Source organism: Brassica napus, chromosome C7 (assembly GCF_020379485.1).
Source record: "Brassica napus cultivar Da-Ae chromosome C7, Da-Ae, whole genome shotgun sequence".
Taxonomy (NCBI): domain Eukaryota; kingdom Viridiplantae; phylum Streptophyta; class Magnoliopsida; order Brassicales; family Brassicaceae; genus Brassica; species Brassica napus.
In genome coordinates, this window is record NC_063450.1 from 16,381,463 (window position 1) to 16,396,906 (window position 15,444).

General features: G+C 34.1%; 1 protein-coding gene across 1 annotated transcript; it reads left to right on the forward strand.

Moving 5' to 3' along the window:
• Positions 1-9,685: 9,685 nt before the first annotated feature.
• Positions 9,686-12,175, forward strand: LOC106356753 (ammonium transporter 1 member 3-like). Its single transcript, XM_013796477.3, has one exon. It carries the CDS (start codon positions 10,508-10,510, stop codon positions 12,017-12,019), a length of 1,512 nt encoding a protein of 503 aa, XP_013651931.1. The 5' UTR covers positions 9,686-10,507; the 3' UTR covers positions 12,020-12,175.
• Positions 12,176-15,444: the final 3,269 nt, after the last annotated feature.

Below are 15,444 nucleotides of genomic sequence, written 5' to 3' on the forward strand. Positions count from 1 at the left end.
AATTCTTTAAATTTTTTAAAGGTTTCGTCTTTGCTATGTAGTAAATATACATAACAATATTTTGTACAGTCATCTATGAAGGTCACAAAGTACTTTTTACCACCTCTAGTTTGTAAGTATTTTAAATCACATAAATCTGTGTGAATTAAATCTAGAGGTTTATTAAGTCTGAATGACATCTGTGGTGTCAATGGGGGTGTTGTTATCGTTTGTCATTTTTCTGTAGAGAAAACATGAAAAAACGGATTAGTACTCCATTCAACAAATAACATATTATTTTAAAGAAAATAATAGTCTAAAATCGATGTTCATTTTTGGTATTTAAACCAAATCATATCGATATAAGTCTGGAAAAAACGTTTTGCAAACTCGCTTAAAAGCGTTCGCATAAACCATTTTTATAGACTTAGAATGTTTCACAAACTCGCTTAAGAAAACGGTTACAGAAACGATTCATGTATATAACGTTTAAAGAATGTATCAACGTTTTGCGAAAATGCTAGAAAGCAATCCGCAAAGCGTAATGAAATAAACCAGACACGTTTCGCGGAAGTGTTCTAAGGCAAATCGCAAACACATTTAGGCAGAAACGTTTCGCGGATAAGCGTATAGCAAATCGCAAACATCGCTGTGAGATAAGAACAAAACGTTGCGGAAATGCTAGAAAGCAAATCGCAAACACGGTTCCAAAACCCGTTTCTATTAATCGTTTATCAACCCGATTAAAGCTTTAAACATAAAGCGATTTTGAGTTAAGATTGTAAAAGCCGGAAAACCGGACCGATGTAAACGATATAATAAAAGCGAAGTTAAGAAAATAGACGAATATATAAAAACGAATACGAGGACGATAAGAAACCGTATTCGCAAATAGACATGGAGGCGAGATATGATCTCTTTCCTTAACTCAAAATATTCGCTCCGTTAGTGAGACGGGACTGTACGAATATAGATTCCCAGGATACAACCATGGCAGACGAATCACGCCTCACTCGTGATCGCCCTATCGAACTATAAACTCTACGAAACACTCTCGCAATATAGACTTACGCAGAGGGATTTTTTGCTGTTGGATTTCGATCAGGAAAAAAAAAATTCTCCAATGAAAGAACAGGAGAGACGATATTTTAAAGAGTCGGAGAAGACCCACTTCCCGCAACAGCTGCTGCACGTGGGCGAGAATCGCGCGGAGATCGAGGGAAGTTGAGTTCCGAAACTTCTTCCTCAAGACTCTCTCTTATCTCGTTTTAAATCGAGAGGATAACATGCATGACGTTTTTTATTTTTTAGACAAACTACTTGTCGTTTTAAATAAAATTGTATGCTGTTTTTTCCCAAAATAACTGGCAAAACGTTAAGCTTAACTTGGTCCAAAAAGAATAGTTCTTATCGGGCCAAAGGCCCTCCACCCAAGCCCAAGCCCAAGCCCAAGCCCAAGCCCAAGCCCAAGCCCAAGCCCAAGCCCAAGCCCAAGCCCAAGCCCAAGCCCAAGCCCAAGCCGAGCCGAGCCGAGCCGAGCCGGACGGCGGCGGCGCCGCGCGCGTGGGGAGCTCTCTCTTCCTCTGAGCTGTTTAACCTCTCATGTCATGAAGACATATATATACTCCTCAAAATCAACTCTCCCAACCAATTTGGGATGTTGTTAACTTCATTTCATTAAAGCCAACAAGGCTTTTTGAAAGAACCCATAGGCCCATTTCATTTTCACACTTTGTCATATATTATTTGAGCCATTAGGCTTAATAATTAGGTCCAACAATCCCCCACATGAATAGAAATGACTCTTCTAAAACATATGCAGACTAAATGCAGACTCGATAGACTCTAAAGAAAAACTATACTTATTCTAATCATGATTAGACTAGACAGACTTATCGAGAGTGTTTGCGAAAAATTCACTGTGTTTGAGTTGGTGGCATTTTTAAGCCTTGAACCACTCATAGTTAATATCTGTCGGGTTTACTTTACCAGAAGGTGAACATGATGTCTTGAACCAACCGGTGTTTTATGTAAACCGAGACAACAGGCATAACGCAGCTTCATTTTCTCGTAGAACTTAGTTCTCTATTGTGTTCATTGTGGCCCTGAACTATTCCTGGTTTTCATGAGTGAACTTAGAGAATATAGCCTTGCATTCATTCTCCTAGAAACGGCCCCATTTCACACTCATTAGGTGATTGACCATGAAAAGTATTGAGTAATACCCGCTTAGAAGCTATGGAATCATTAAAAGCTTATGCTTATCCTTCACACATTTGTTAGCACTTTTATCATCTTAGGAGCTGGGAATAGACTACTTTGTCTCAAGTGCTTTGGTTAGATTCTGTTTGATTTTGTTTTCCCTTTGAACCTACGTCTTGGGATCTCCAGTCATGATAGGTAGGGTTGCCATCAAGCATCCTCATTCGTTATAGGCTTTAAACCCATTCCTTTTGATGATTTAGCAACAACATCTCGTGGCAAACCTTTAGTAAATGGATCCGCTAGGTTGTCAGCCGATTTGATGTAGTCTATTGTGATTACACCAGTTGAGATAAGTTGTCTAATGGTTTTATGTCGTCTTCTGATGTGACGAGATTTTCCATTGTAGAGATTATTCTGAGCCCGAGCTATTGCTGATTGACTATCACAATGTATGCGTATAGCTGGCACAGGTTTCTCCCACATAGGAATATCTTCCAAAAAATTTCTAAGCCATTCAGCTTCTTCTGCTGCTTTGTCTAAGGCTATGAACTCAGATTCCATGGTAGATCTGGCTAACACTGTTTGTTTGGTAGATTTCCATGATATTGCTGCTCCTCCTAGTGTAAAGACATATCCACTCGTGGATTTTGAGTTTTTAGAATCTGATATCCAGTTAGCATCACTGTATCCTTCTAAAACTGCTGGTTCTTTACCATAGTGAAGCCCAAAATCTTTGGTGTAGCGCAAGTAATTGAGTACCCTCGTTATAGCTTTCCAGTGTGTATGACCTGGATTACTTGTATATCGACTAAGTACGTTTACTGCATGCGCCAGATCCGGTCTAGTACAATTGGTCAAGTACATGAGACTTCCGATCACACGTGCATACTCGTTTTGTGAAACCGCTTCACCTGAATTCTTTGTCAAGTGCATTTGGGGATCTAACGGAGTTTTCGCCGTACTATTAGAGTAATTTTTAAATCTCTCTAATATTGTTTGAGCATAATGAGATTGGGTTAAGATAATTCCGTTTGAATTTCTTGTGACTTTAACCCCGAGAATTACATCTACTAATCCCAAGTCTTTCATCTCAAATGTCCCTTTGAGCATGTTCTTTGTTTGATTGATAATGTCTTTATTGCTTCCAATAATGAGCATATCATCTACATATAGACATAGCAAAACATACGCATTTTTGGTAGTTTTGTAGTATATGCATTTGTCACATTCATTAATTTTGAAACCATTTGACATCATTGTATTGTCAAATTTTTCGTGCCATTGTTTAGGAGCTTGTTTAAGCCCATAAAGTGACTTTACAAGTCGACATACTTTGTCTTCCTGTCCGGGAATGACAAAACCTTCAGGTTGTTTCATGTAAATTTCCTCTTCTAAATCACCATTTAGAAAAGCAGTTTTTACATCCATTTGATGGATTTCTAGGTCTCTTAAGGCTGCGATTGCTATCATCAGTCTTATTGATGTTATTCTCGTCACTGGAGAATATGTATCAAAATAGTCAAGGCCTTCCTTTTGTCGGAATCCTTGAACTACAAGCCTAGACTTGTATTTTCCACCAGGTTTTCGTGTCATTATCCATTTATTCCCTAATGCTTTGCAGCCAGGTGGTAAATCCGTTATGTAATAAGTATAATTTTGCATGATCGAATCAAATTCACTCCTGACCGCTTCGTTCCAGAATGGAGCTTCTGGTGAAGCCATGGCTTCTGCCAAAGTTTTTGGAACATTTTCTACTAAAAATGCCATTAGGAAATCTTCTCCAAAAGATTTTTCCTTCCGAGCTCTTTTGCTCCTTCGAGGTTCATCTTTTTCTTCATTTTCTGAAATATCATTTATAGAAATCTCGACGTTTGTCTCAGTTTCTGAGTTTTTGTCATTGTCTCTTTCTTCTCGAGTTCGTTTTGAACCTTGTTTTTCCTTATATGGAAAAATATTTTCAAAGAAAGATGCATTTCTTGATTCCATGACTGTATTTTCATGAATGTCTGATATTTCAGATTTATGTACCAGAAATCGATAAGCATTACTGTTATGTGCATATCCGATGAAGATGCAATCCACTGTTTTAGGTCCAATAGTGACCTTCTTTGGTGGCGGTACTGCAACTTTTGCCAGGCACCCCCACACTTTGAGGTATTTATACGAAGGTAAATTACCTTTCCATAATTCATATGGAGTTTTGCCAGTTACTTTGTGTGGAATTTTGTTGAGGATATAATTAGTGGTAAGCAATGCTTCCCCCCACATGTTCTGGGGTAACCCAGATTCCTGCAACATTGCATTCATCATCTCTTTTAGAGTTCGATTTTTGCGTTCAGCAACTCCATTAGATTCTGGTGAGTAAGGAGCTGTAGTTTGATGGATTATTCCATGTTCTTTACAGAATGCATTGAATGGACCATCATACTCGCCTCCTCTGTCGCTTCTAACTACTTTAATAGTTGTTTTAAGCTGATTTTCGACCTCGAGTTTAAATTCTTTAAATTTTTCTAAGGTTTCGTCTTTGCTATGTAAAAATATACATAACAATATTTTGTGCAGTCATCTATGAAGGTCACAAAGTACTTTTTACCACCTCTAGTTTGTAAGTATTTTAAATCACATAAATCTGTGTGAATTAAATCTAGAGGTTTATTAGTTCTTTCAACACGAGGTGATGGCGTTTTCGTGAGCTTAGCCTGTACGCATACTTCACATTTTTGTTTACTTGTTTTGCATTTAGGAATTAGATTTAAATTCATTAATCTTTGTATAGATTTGTAGTTTACATGGCCTAATCTTTCATGCCATATATTAAAAGACTCAACCAAATAAGCAACTGGCTCTTTCTTATTCATTGAAACTTTTGAAGCTACAACTTTCGGAGGGACTGTCATTACATTCAACTTGACAAGTCCACCCTTAACATACCCTCTTCCCAAATACATCCCATTTTTCCTAATCACGAGCTTGTCCGCCTCAAAATTTGTGGCGAATCCATTCTTGCTGAGCAAGGTTCCCGAGACCAGGTTCTTCCTCATGTCAGGCACATGCTTCACATTCGTCAGAGTGACCTCATGTCCAGATGTCATCTTCAAAATCACATTGCCGCGTCCTTCAATCTTGGAGACTGCAGTGTTTCCCATCTTGAGCTTCTCCTCAGTCATGCTTTTCTGATAGGTGCTGAACATCGCCCTATCGGTGCAAATGTGGGTGGTTGCACCAGTGTCATACCACCATTCCTTGGGGTTGTTGCTTTCAACCATGTTGGCTTCAGTCACCACAGCAACGAGATCCTCCTCTGTGAGATTTGCCTGAGCCTTCTCATCCTTGATCTTTTTGCGACACTCAACAGTCTTGTGCCCCACTTTGTGGCAGTAGTGACATTTCCCCCTGAACTTCTCCACATTCGCATTCGCATTGATTTCAATGCCTTTGTTCTTGAAGTTTTTTCCAGAAGCCTTCAGGGCTGCAGCAGTTTTGGAAGGCTTGGCAGGAGAATGGGCGTGTGCCTTTCCTTTGCCTTTGTGCTCAGCCATGTTGACACTGTGCTCCTTAGCAGTGACCTTGTCAGCAATTCGGTTTCTGGATTCCATCTGAAGCCTCATGATGAGCTCCTCGAGCCCCATCTTCTTCTTCTTGTGCTTCAAGTAGTTCTTGAAATCCGCATAGCTTGGAGGAAGCTTTTCAATGAAGCTGAGAGTTGTGAATGTCTCGCAGATGGACATTCCTTCAGCAGCGATTTCATGGCAAATGAGCTGAAGCGCTTCCACCTGATCCATGATGGGTTTTGAATCCACCATTTTGAAGTCGTGGAACTTTGAGACCACATACTTCTGGCAGCCAGCGTCCTCACCTCTGTACTTCTTGTCCAGTGATCTCCATAGCTCTTTCGCCGTGGGGATCTCACAGTAGACACGGTACAATGGGTCAATGAGACGACCCAAAATGTAACCTTTACAGATGAAGTCGGAATGCACCCATATGTCAACAGTTGCAAGACTGTGGACATCATCAATCCCGTACGGAATCAGGGGCTTGTCCTCCTGGATGAACTTGTCCAGTTTCATCGTTGTCAGGAAGAACATCATCTTCTTCTGCCACGTTTTGAAGCCTTTGCCATCAAACTTGTCTGGCATCAGCCCTTGAGTGAACAAGCTAGGTACAGCCGGAGGAGTTTGAACTGCCACCGGACCACTTGCAGTTGCTGATACTGAACCCGTCTGATAAAGACCAGCACCGAATAGGCTACGGCGAGTGGTTTCATCAGCAGCATTTCCTGCAGGGAGGATAGTGCTCGTTGTTGCTGCAGCGGTTGTCACGCCAGTTGCATCAGTTGCTGCAGCGTTGAGTGGAGTCTGAATGACATCTGTGGTGTCAATGGGGGTGTTGTTATCGTTTGTCATTTTTCTGTAGAGAAAACATGAAAAAACGGATTAGTACTCCATTCAACAAATAACATATTATTTTAAAGAAAATAATAGTCTAAAATCGATGTTTATTTTTGGTATTTGAACCAAATCATATCGATATAAGTCTGGAAAAAACGTTTTGCAAACAGAAACCATTTTTATAGACTTAGAATGTTTCACAAACTCGCTTAAGAAAACGGTTACTGAAACGATTCATGTATATAACGTTTAAAGAATGTATCAACGTTTTGCGAAAATGCTAGAAAGCAATCCGCAAAGCGTAATGAAATAAACCAGAAACGTTTCGCGGAAGTGCTCTAAGGCAAATCGCAAACACATTTAGGCAGAAACGTTTCGCGGATAAGCGTATAGCAAATCGCAAACATCGTTGTGAGATAAGAACAAAACGTTTCGCGGAAATGCTAGAAAGCAAATCGCAAACACGGTTCCAAAACCCGTTTCTATTAATCGTTTATCAACCCGATTAAAGCTTTAAACATAAAGCGATTTTGAGTTAAGATTGTAAAAGCCGGAAAACCGGTCCGATGTAAACGATATAATAAAAGCGAAGTTAAGAAAATAGACGAATATATAAAAACGAATACGAGGACGATAAGAAACCGTATTCGCAAATAGACATGGAGGCGAGATATGAAAAAAAAATTCTCCAATGAAGGAAGAGGAGAGACGATATTTTAAAGAGTCGGAGAAGACCCACTTCCCGCAACAGCTGCTGCACGTGGGCGAGAATCTCGCGGAGATCGAGGGAAGTTGAGTTCCGAAACTTCTTCCTCAAGACTCTCTCTTATCTCGTTTTAAATCGAGAGGATAACATGCATGACGTTTTTTATTTTTTAGACAAACTACTTGTCGTTTTAAATAAAATTGTATGCTGTTTTTCCCCGAAATAACTGGCAAAACGTTGAGCTTAACTTGGTCCAAAAAGAATAGTTCTTATCGGGCCAAAGGCCCGACACCCAAGCCCAAGCCGGCCGGACGGCGGTGGCGGCGCGCGCGTGGGGAGCTCTCTCTTCCTCTGAGCTGTTTAACCTCTCATGTCATGAAGACATATATATACTCCTCAAAATCAACTCTCCCAACCAATGTGGGGTGTTGTTAACTTCATTTCATTAAAGCCAACAAAGCTTTTTGAAAGAACCATAGGCCCATTTCATTTTCACATTTTGCCATATATTATTTGAGCCATTAGGCTTAATAATTAGGTCCAACAATTTCCGGCCATGAGATCTCAAATTTCTCATTAGTCTGGTGGTATAATCAATTGTCCAAACTGCCTTCATCAGACCCGAGCTCGAGGATTCATTTGATAATATCTTGTCTTTATCTTCTTCTGTTTATCTCTGTTTTTCCTATAAAAATGTTGCCAATTTATTTTTCTTGCTTCTAGCTTTTTAAAAATTTTAAGAACGATTCCTACTTACATATCTCAAGTTTTAGGCAACTAAATCTTATTAGTCACAACCATATTTGTTTTACTTATTTTAGACTGAATTTGATACTTCATTTCAACTACAATAAATAGACACTAGCACATGGTTATATATAACTGTAACGTAACCATGTGATAAGTGTCCTTTACATATCATGTTTTTGACGTTTTCGACCGTTATATTTGGCTACTGAAGCATTTGGGTTCAAATCCAATCCTGCAATATGAGGTTGTTAGAGATAGACAACTCGATGTTACAAAAAAAAAAAAGAGATAGCTAACTCGATTACCATTTTTTAAGTTTCGTGAATGTAATAGTTCAAAACAAGCTTTCGTCATTTTAAGGTCAAAATTATTCGAAATTAAGAATTTAAATTCAGTATTTTTGGTTTTTTTATATGCGGTAACTCGCATGCTCGAGATAATATGCTTCTTAATTGTGAAACCACATCCAGCAGTAGAATAAATAAAGTATAAGTATGCATATAGCTTTTATGTTCAAAAATTGCCCCTATAAATACTACTTTTCATTAAATAACCACGATTGTCATTTGAAAAACCATTGATCAAGCATCAGTTTTCCACCCTTGAATTAACACAATTTAATACTATTCAGTTCATCTTCTAATAGTATAATTTTAATTTTTTAAAAATGGTTTAAATTTTTTGTAAAAATGACGAGACAACGGAGAAATATATTACATCTTATCTATCAAAACAGAAGTCATGATTTTTTTATGTGTGTTATTTTTATTTGGAACATTTCTTAGAAATTGTATAAAAATTTAATATCTTTCAATATCTTTACATTTTTATTTGAAATGCAGCTGAATATTCTTTTAAAATATCTAAAAAAATCTTTTTAGAATATTTTAAAAAACAATTCCGAAAATAACAATTTAAATTCTAATTATGCTAAAATATGATTAGATATTAAAATTAATTTAGCATTGATGTAAATAAACAATAAAATTATATAAAAATTAATTATTCAATGATAATAACAATTTAAACTGATTAATTTTTGAAAATACATTTACAAATATTTTACAAAAATTTTGTTAGAAATAAATATTCATTTATCTATCAAACATAAAATAAAATAGTATAATTAAATAATGAAGAATGATAAATAAATGGGCAGTTCTCTCAAATAGACATTTTTAAGTTTTTGTCAAAAAATAGCCTTCAATAAAAAAATGACCACAATAGCCATCTTATTTTGAAATTTTAATATTTATTTTTTAAACTTTGAAACCATATCCTCAAAACCCCACCCCAGAACTCTAAACCCTAAGTCTAAATTAGTTAACCATAGGGTATAAATGCATTTTTACTCTTTTATAAAACTTATTTTTGTTATTTTTCTCATTGAATGCTATTTTTGTGACAAAAACTTAAAAATGTTATCATAGGAAATTTCTCTAAATAAAAACCAAAAAAATTACCAAATGACAAATGAGATGCGGTGCTAAGATTATGCTTTAAGTTACACTACCGATATAAGCAAATTATACAATATAAAAATTAAAAACACAGCCATTATTAAATATATTTTTTGGAAAAATAATTATTCTTAAATTTAATCAATTGAAAAAGAAAAAGAAAACCCGCACGGTTGTTAAATTCTAGTACTCATTAACATACCTTACAAAAGAAACATAAAATAAATAATATACGTTTAGCTTTGATCAGTACACTTTATTTTGCTAGTTACTGATTGCCACAATTTGTGTTGTTATTTTAGTAAATTTTAGCAACAACAAATTGGGGATACATGTGAAAGTTTTTCCATGAGGACGGAAGAAGAATAAAGGACTTACCCGCTTTAGTGTGACTCTATAAAGTACCATATTGTACGGTAATTGTTTGTCCTTATGGTCTAACGTATATTACATTTGAACGGATCATATTTTCCTATTAGCCCAGAAAAATGATTTTTTATCAATATTTCCAACGTATATTACATTTGAACGGATCATATTTTTCTCTTTAACCATCATCCATTCATTTTTTTTTTTTCTATTAAAGTTAAGATGTATGATCAGCGAAGACCTTTGATTTTTGTTTACTTTTAGCTGAAACGAAGACTCTTGGTTACAACTTACAACTAGAAAATCTGCTCGGTGATTTTAAATCGATTTATTAAGTATAGTCATCACATACAGACATACAGTAGTAATTTATATATTCCCCTGTCTTTTATATTTACAACTACATGCTAATCACGAAACCATAGAGTGAAAGCTGTTAAGAGATTTGGCAGATATCATCTTCTAATCTAATAATGTTTCTCTTACATAACTCTTAATGTAGTTAAGGGTTTATTAATATGTCTCCCTAATTTAATTGGTGAAGCCAGAATCGAAAGTCAACCATAAACCCCATCTTCCTTCTTTTTATATAGAGACACAAGAGACGCCCTTTCTTCTCCGTGTCTCTCTGTCTCAACTCTGTCAACATGTCAGGACCTCTAACTTGCTCTGTGTCCGATCTCTCCGCCATGCTCGGTCCCAACGCCACCGCAGCGGCTGAATACATATGCGGCCAATTAGGCACCGTAAACAACAAGTTCACAGATGCAGCCTACGCCGTAGACAACACCTATCTTCTCTTCTCTGCCTACCTCGTCTTCTCCATGCAGATAGGCTTTGCGATGCTCTGTGCTGGCTCCGTTAGAGCCAAGAACACAATGAATATCATGCTCACCAATGTCCTTGACGCTGCAGCCGGAGGACTCTTTTACTATCTTTTCGGTTACGCCTTTGCCTTTGGCGGATCCTCTGAAGGTTTCATCGGAAGACACAACTTTGCTCTTAGAGACTTCCCGACTCTCACGTCCGACTACTCTTACTTCCTCTACCAATGGTCATTCGCAATCGCAGCTGCTGGAATAACCAGCGGTTCTATCGCGGAGAGGACTCAGTTTGTGGCTTACTTGATCTACTCTTCTTTCTTAACTGGATTTGTTTATCCTGTTGTGTCTCACTGGTTCTGGTCCCCGTTCGGATGGGCTAGTCCCTTCCGTTCAGCAGATGACCGTTTGTTTAACACCGGAGCCATAGATTTTGCTGGCTCCGGTGTTGTTCACATGGTTGGTGGCATAGCAGGATTATGGGGTGCTCTCGTCGAAGGTCCTCGACGTGGCCGGTTTGAGAAAAGTGGTCGCGCTATTGCACTACGTGGCCACTCCGCCTCCCTTGTCGTCTTGGGAACGTTCCTTCTTTGGTTCGGTTGGTATGGTTTCAACCCTGGTTCCTTTACCAAGATCCTCGTCCCGTATGAAACCGGTTCGAGCTACGGCCAATGGAGCGGAATAGGACGGACAGCGGTTACAACCACGCTTGCTGGATCCACCGCAGCTCTAACCACACTCTTCGGAAAACGTCTTCTCTCTGGCCACTGGAACGTGACAGACGTATGTAACGGGCTACTCGGTGGGTTCGCTGCCATAACAGGGGGTTGCTCTGTGGTAGAGCCCTGGGCTGCGATCGTATGTGGATTCGTGGCTGCCCTCGTCCTCATCGGCTGCAACAAGCTCGCGGAGATCGTACAGTATGATGATCCCCTCGAGGCGGCGCAACTACACGGAGGATGTGGTGCGTGGGGGTTGATATTCGTAGGGCTTTTTGCAAAGGAGAAGTATCTAAACGAGGTTTACGGCGAGACACCTGGAAGGCCATATGGACTGTTAATGGGTGGAGGAGGGAAGCTGTTGGGAGCACAATTAGTTCAAATACTTGTGGTTGCAGGATGGGTTAGTGCTACCATGGGAACACTCTTCTTCTTGCTCAAAAGGCTCGGTTTGCTGAGGATATCGGAGAAGGATGAGATGGCCGGTATGGATATGACACGTCACGGTGGTTTTGCTTATATGTACTATGATAATGATGATGAGTCTCACAGGGCCATTCAGCTCCAAAGAGTTGACCCTGGATCTCCTTTCCCACGTTCGGTTACTCCTCGGGTTTAATTTTCAAGCTTCTTGTAATTTTATTAACTGTTGAGCATTGTTGGGGTAATATGGTTTTGAAATACAAACTTGGTATGGATACTGACTCATCCATCATTAAATTGTACCTCTATATCATTCACATAGGCGGTCATTTAAAAGCGTTTGCGTACTAAATCTATACTATATAAAAGTTGAGGCTATAAGCCGTCGAGAGCGTCCACATAGGATTTAAACGACGAATCGTAGTATGACAAATTATTATTTAAGTTTACTATTTTTAAAAATGTTAATATTACCAAAAAAATGTTTATTTCAAACTAAAATATAAATCAATATCGAATAAGGTAAATTTATAAAAATATAAATACTATATTAAGTTAACATAATGTTTAATATTTTTCGAAAATTAAAAAATAAATAACGAAAAGAATAATTAATTTAAAAATACAAGACTTTCAAACAAGTATAACTATATAAATCTAAATTTAAACTCATGATTTTCAAAGTTTAGGTTATATACTATTGAAAATATTCAAACTAACATATACTATATATAAGTTGATATTATAAATCATTGAGAATGTTCACATATTATTTTAAAGCACCAAAAATATACCAAATCATTTTTCAATTTGGTATTTCTAAAAATGTTAATATTACAAAAAATTTTATTTCAAAATAAAATATAAATAATTATCAAATAAGTTAAACTTACAAAGTTAAAAACATCATGTACAAATCTATACTATATAAAATAAAGTTTCAAAAATTAACATAAAAATAACAAACAAATATAATAGTTAATTTAAAAATGCAATACTTTCAAACAATTATAACTATATAAATCTAAAACACATGATTTACAAAATTTAGGTTATATACTGCTGAAAATATTCAACAAAAATATGTACTATATGTAATTTTATGCAATAAATCATTGAGAATATCCACATATTATTTTAAAGCACCAAAATATGTCAAATTACCATTTTAATTATTATTTTAAAAATTTCAAGATTTTCAAAAAATGTTTATTTCAAAATAAAAAGGAAACTACTATTCAATTTAGTGAAAATGCAAAACTATTAAAGGAATCAATTTGATATATAAAGTAAACCTTTGAAAGACCAACATAAAATCAACTAACAAAAAAACTCTTAAAGAATACAAGATTTTAAAATAATAAAAACAATATGAATCTAAAGCACTTTTCATTACATATGAATCTAACAAAATATGATTTCAAAATGGAAGCTATTTCTTTCAAAAAATATCAATAATAAATTTTATAAGCAAAATTGCCAAATAACTAAAAGAATCAGTTTATTATAAGAAATAAATGTTTGGAAGATCAACATAAAATTAAGTAACAAAAGTAATCTTAAAAATATAAGGATTTCAAATAATAAAGACAATGTAAATCTAAATCACTTTTTCATTACATATGAATCGAAATAACATATGATTTCAAAATTGATGATATATATTATTTAAGTGTTCACATAGAATTTAAAAATATCATTATAATAATATAAAAGTCAGCATCTTAATTTGATAAAGTAAATAAAAATATTATTAAAGATAATTAACTTGATATATAAAATAATTATATATTTGAAATTAAACAAAAAATTAACAAAAATAAAAATATTCAAAAAGAAACAAAGTTTTAAAAAACATATTTATAAATAATCACGTATGTAAAAATAAATAAAAATCAGCACAAAACTATAAAAAGATAAATTAAAATTTGTAAAACTTATCTTTAAAGTTAGATTGATATTTGTAACTAATTATTGAAAACTTAATATAATAAGAGATTGCTCACGTACCTTATATGAATTGGTATTGATCGCATATTATTACTAAAAATATAATTATGTATGTAACTTTTAATATGATATGGACTATATGCTTTAAAAAACAGAAATAACTGAAAATATTCACAAATAACATATACTATATATAATTTGATGCCGTAAATTATTGAGAATATCCATATATTATCTTGAAGCACCAAGAAAAATATGTTAATCACCATTTTATATATTACTTATAGAACTTTCAAAAATTGTTTCTTTTATAATCAATGTAAAATTTAGAAAAAGCCAAAATCATTAAAGGAATCATATTGATATATAAACTAAATATTTGGAAGAATAACATAAATTTTACGTACAAAATATAATATTAAAAAATAAAATAATTTGAAATAATAAAGAAAATATGAATCTAAAGCACATATGATTTTAAAATTGAGGCTATATGTTATTTAAAGTGGTCACATAGAAGCTAAAATTATTATTAATAATATGTATTCTCAAAATGTTAATTTGATATTTTTAAATATAAAATTTCAGATATTTTATTTCTCTCAAAATAAAATTAAATAAGTTTAAATATTTTTGCCAGAAATAATTAACTTTATTTTTAAACTAAATATTTGGAAATTAAAAATAAATTTTTATCGAACAAAAATAACATTTTAAAAAAGAAATCAACATAAAAAAATATTCTAATAATCATGAATGTGAAAGTAAAATAAAAATAAATACAAAATTACAAAAATGATAAATTAACTAATGTATTAATTATCTTAAAAATTAGATTGGTATTTATACTAAATTCTTGAAAACTTAACATAAAAAGATTTTAACAAGAAAAAAACAAATTATGTCCACAGCCAATATTACGATAAGGGCTATATACTATTAAAAATATTCATATATAAATAAAAATACGAAAAATATTCCAAATCAGTATCAATGTTTAATATTTTTTTAAATCTTAATATTTCTAAAGTAAATCTATAAATTAATTTCAAAATATGAACTAAAATTAACTAACTTGATATATATGCTAACTATCTTAAAACATATCACTAAAATTTATTTAAAAAATTCATAAAGTATGTCAAAACATAAAATAGCATATACATAAAAATAAAATATATAATTAATATTAAAATAATTAACCTAATCAAATAGGTAAAAAATAAAATTTTAGTATTTTTATATTGGTGTTGGCTACAAAATCATCTAATTTTATAATAGATTATAAAAAGTTCTTAAAAACATTGGTCAATTTTTTCGTTTTTTTCTTACTGGGCCAATTCAGTTTTGGCTTATAATAAGCTTACAAAGTTCTATTAAAAATAAAATGTGGTAAGAATAATCCACAATTCATACACATATTGTTGATCAAACAGTTTGTTTATATGCTTTTGAATTGCCTTTTATCAATTAAATAAATTAACATAGTTATTTACTCATCAACAATTAGATTTTAATAAATTTTGAGACAATTGTTTTTAAAAAGTCTTAATCCAAATATTCATTTAACTAACCAAACATGTTTTTATGAAACATACCTAAATTTTTTTATTATCTAAAATATTTTTTTTTTTAAATTAGGTCACTAATAATAATAAATCGAAGTACATG

Excerpts from the sequence above, each read along its gene's own strand:
- LOC106356753 (XM_013796477.3), top strand. The coding sequence starts at position 10,508 with ATGTCAGGACCTCTAACTTGCTCTGTGTCCGATCTCTCCGCCATGCTC.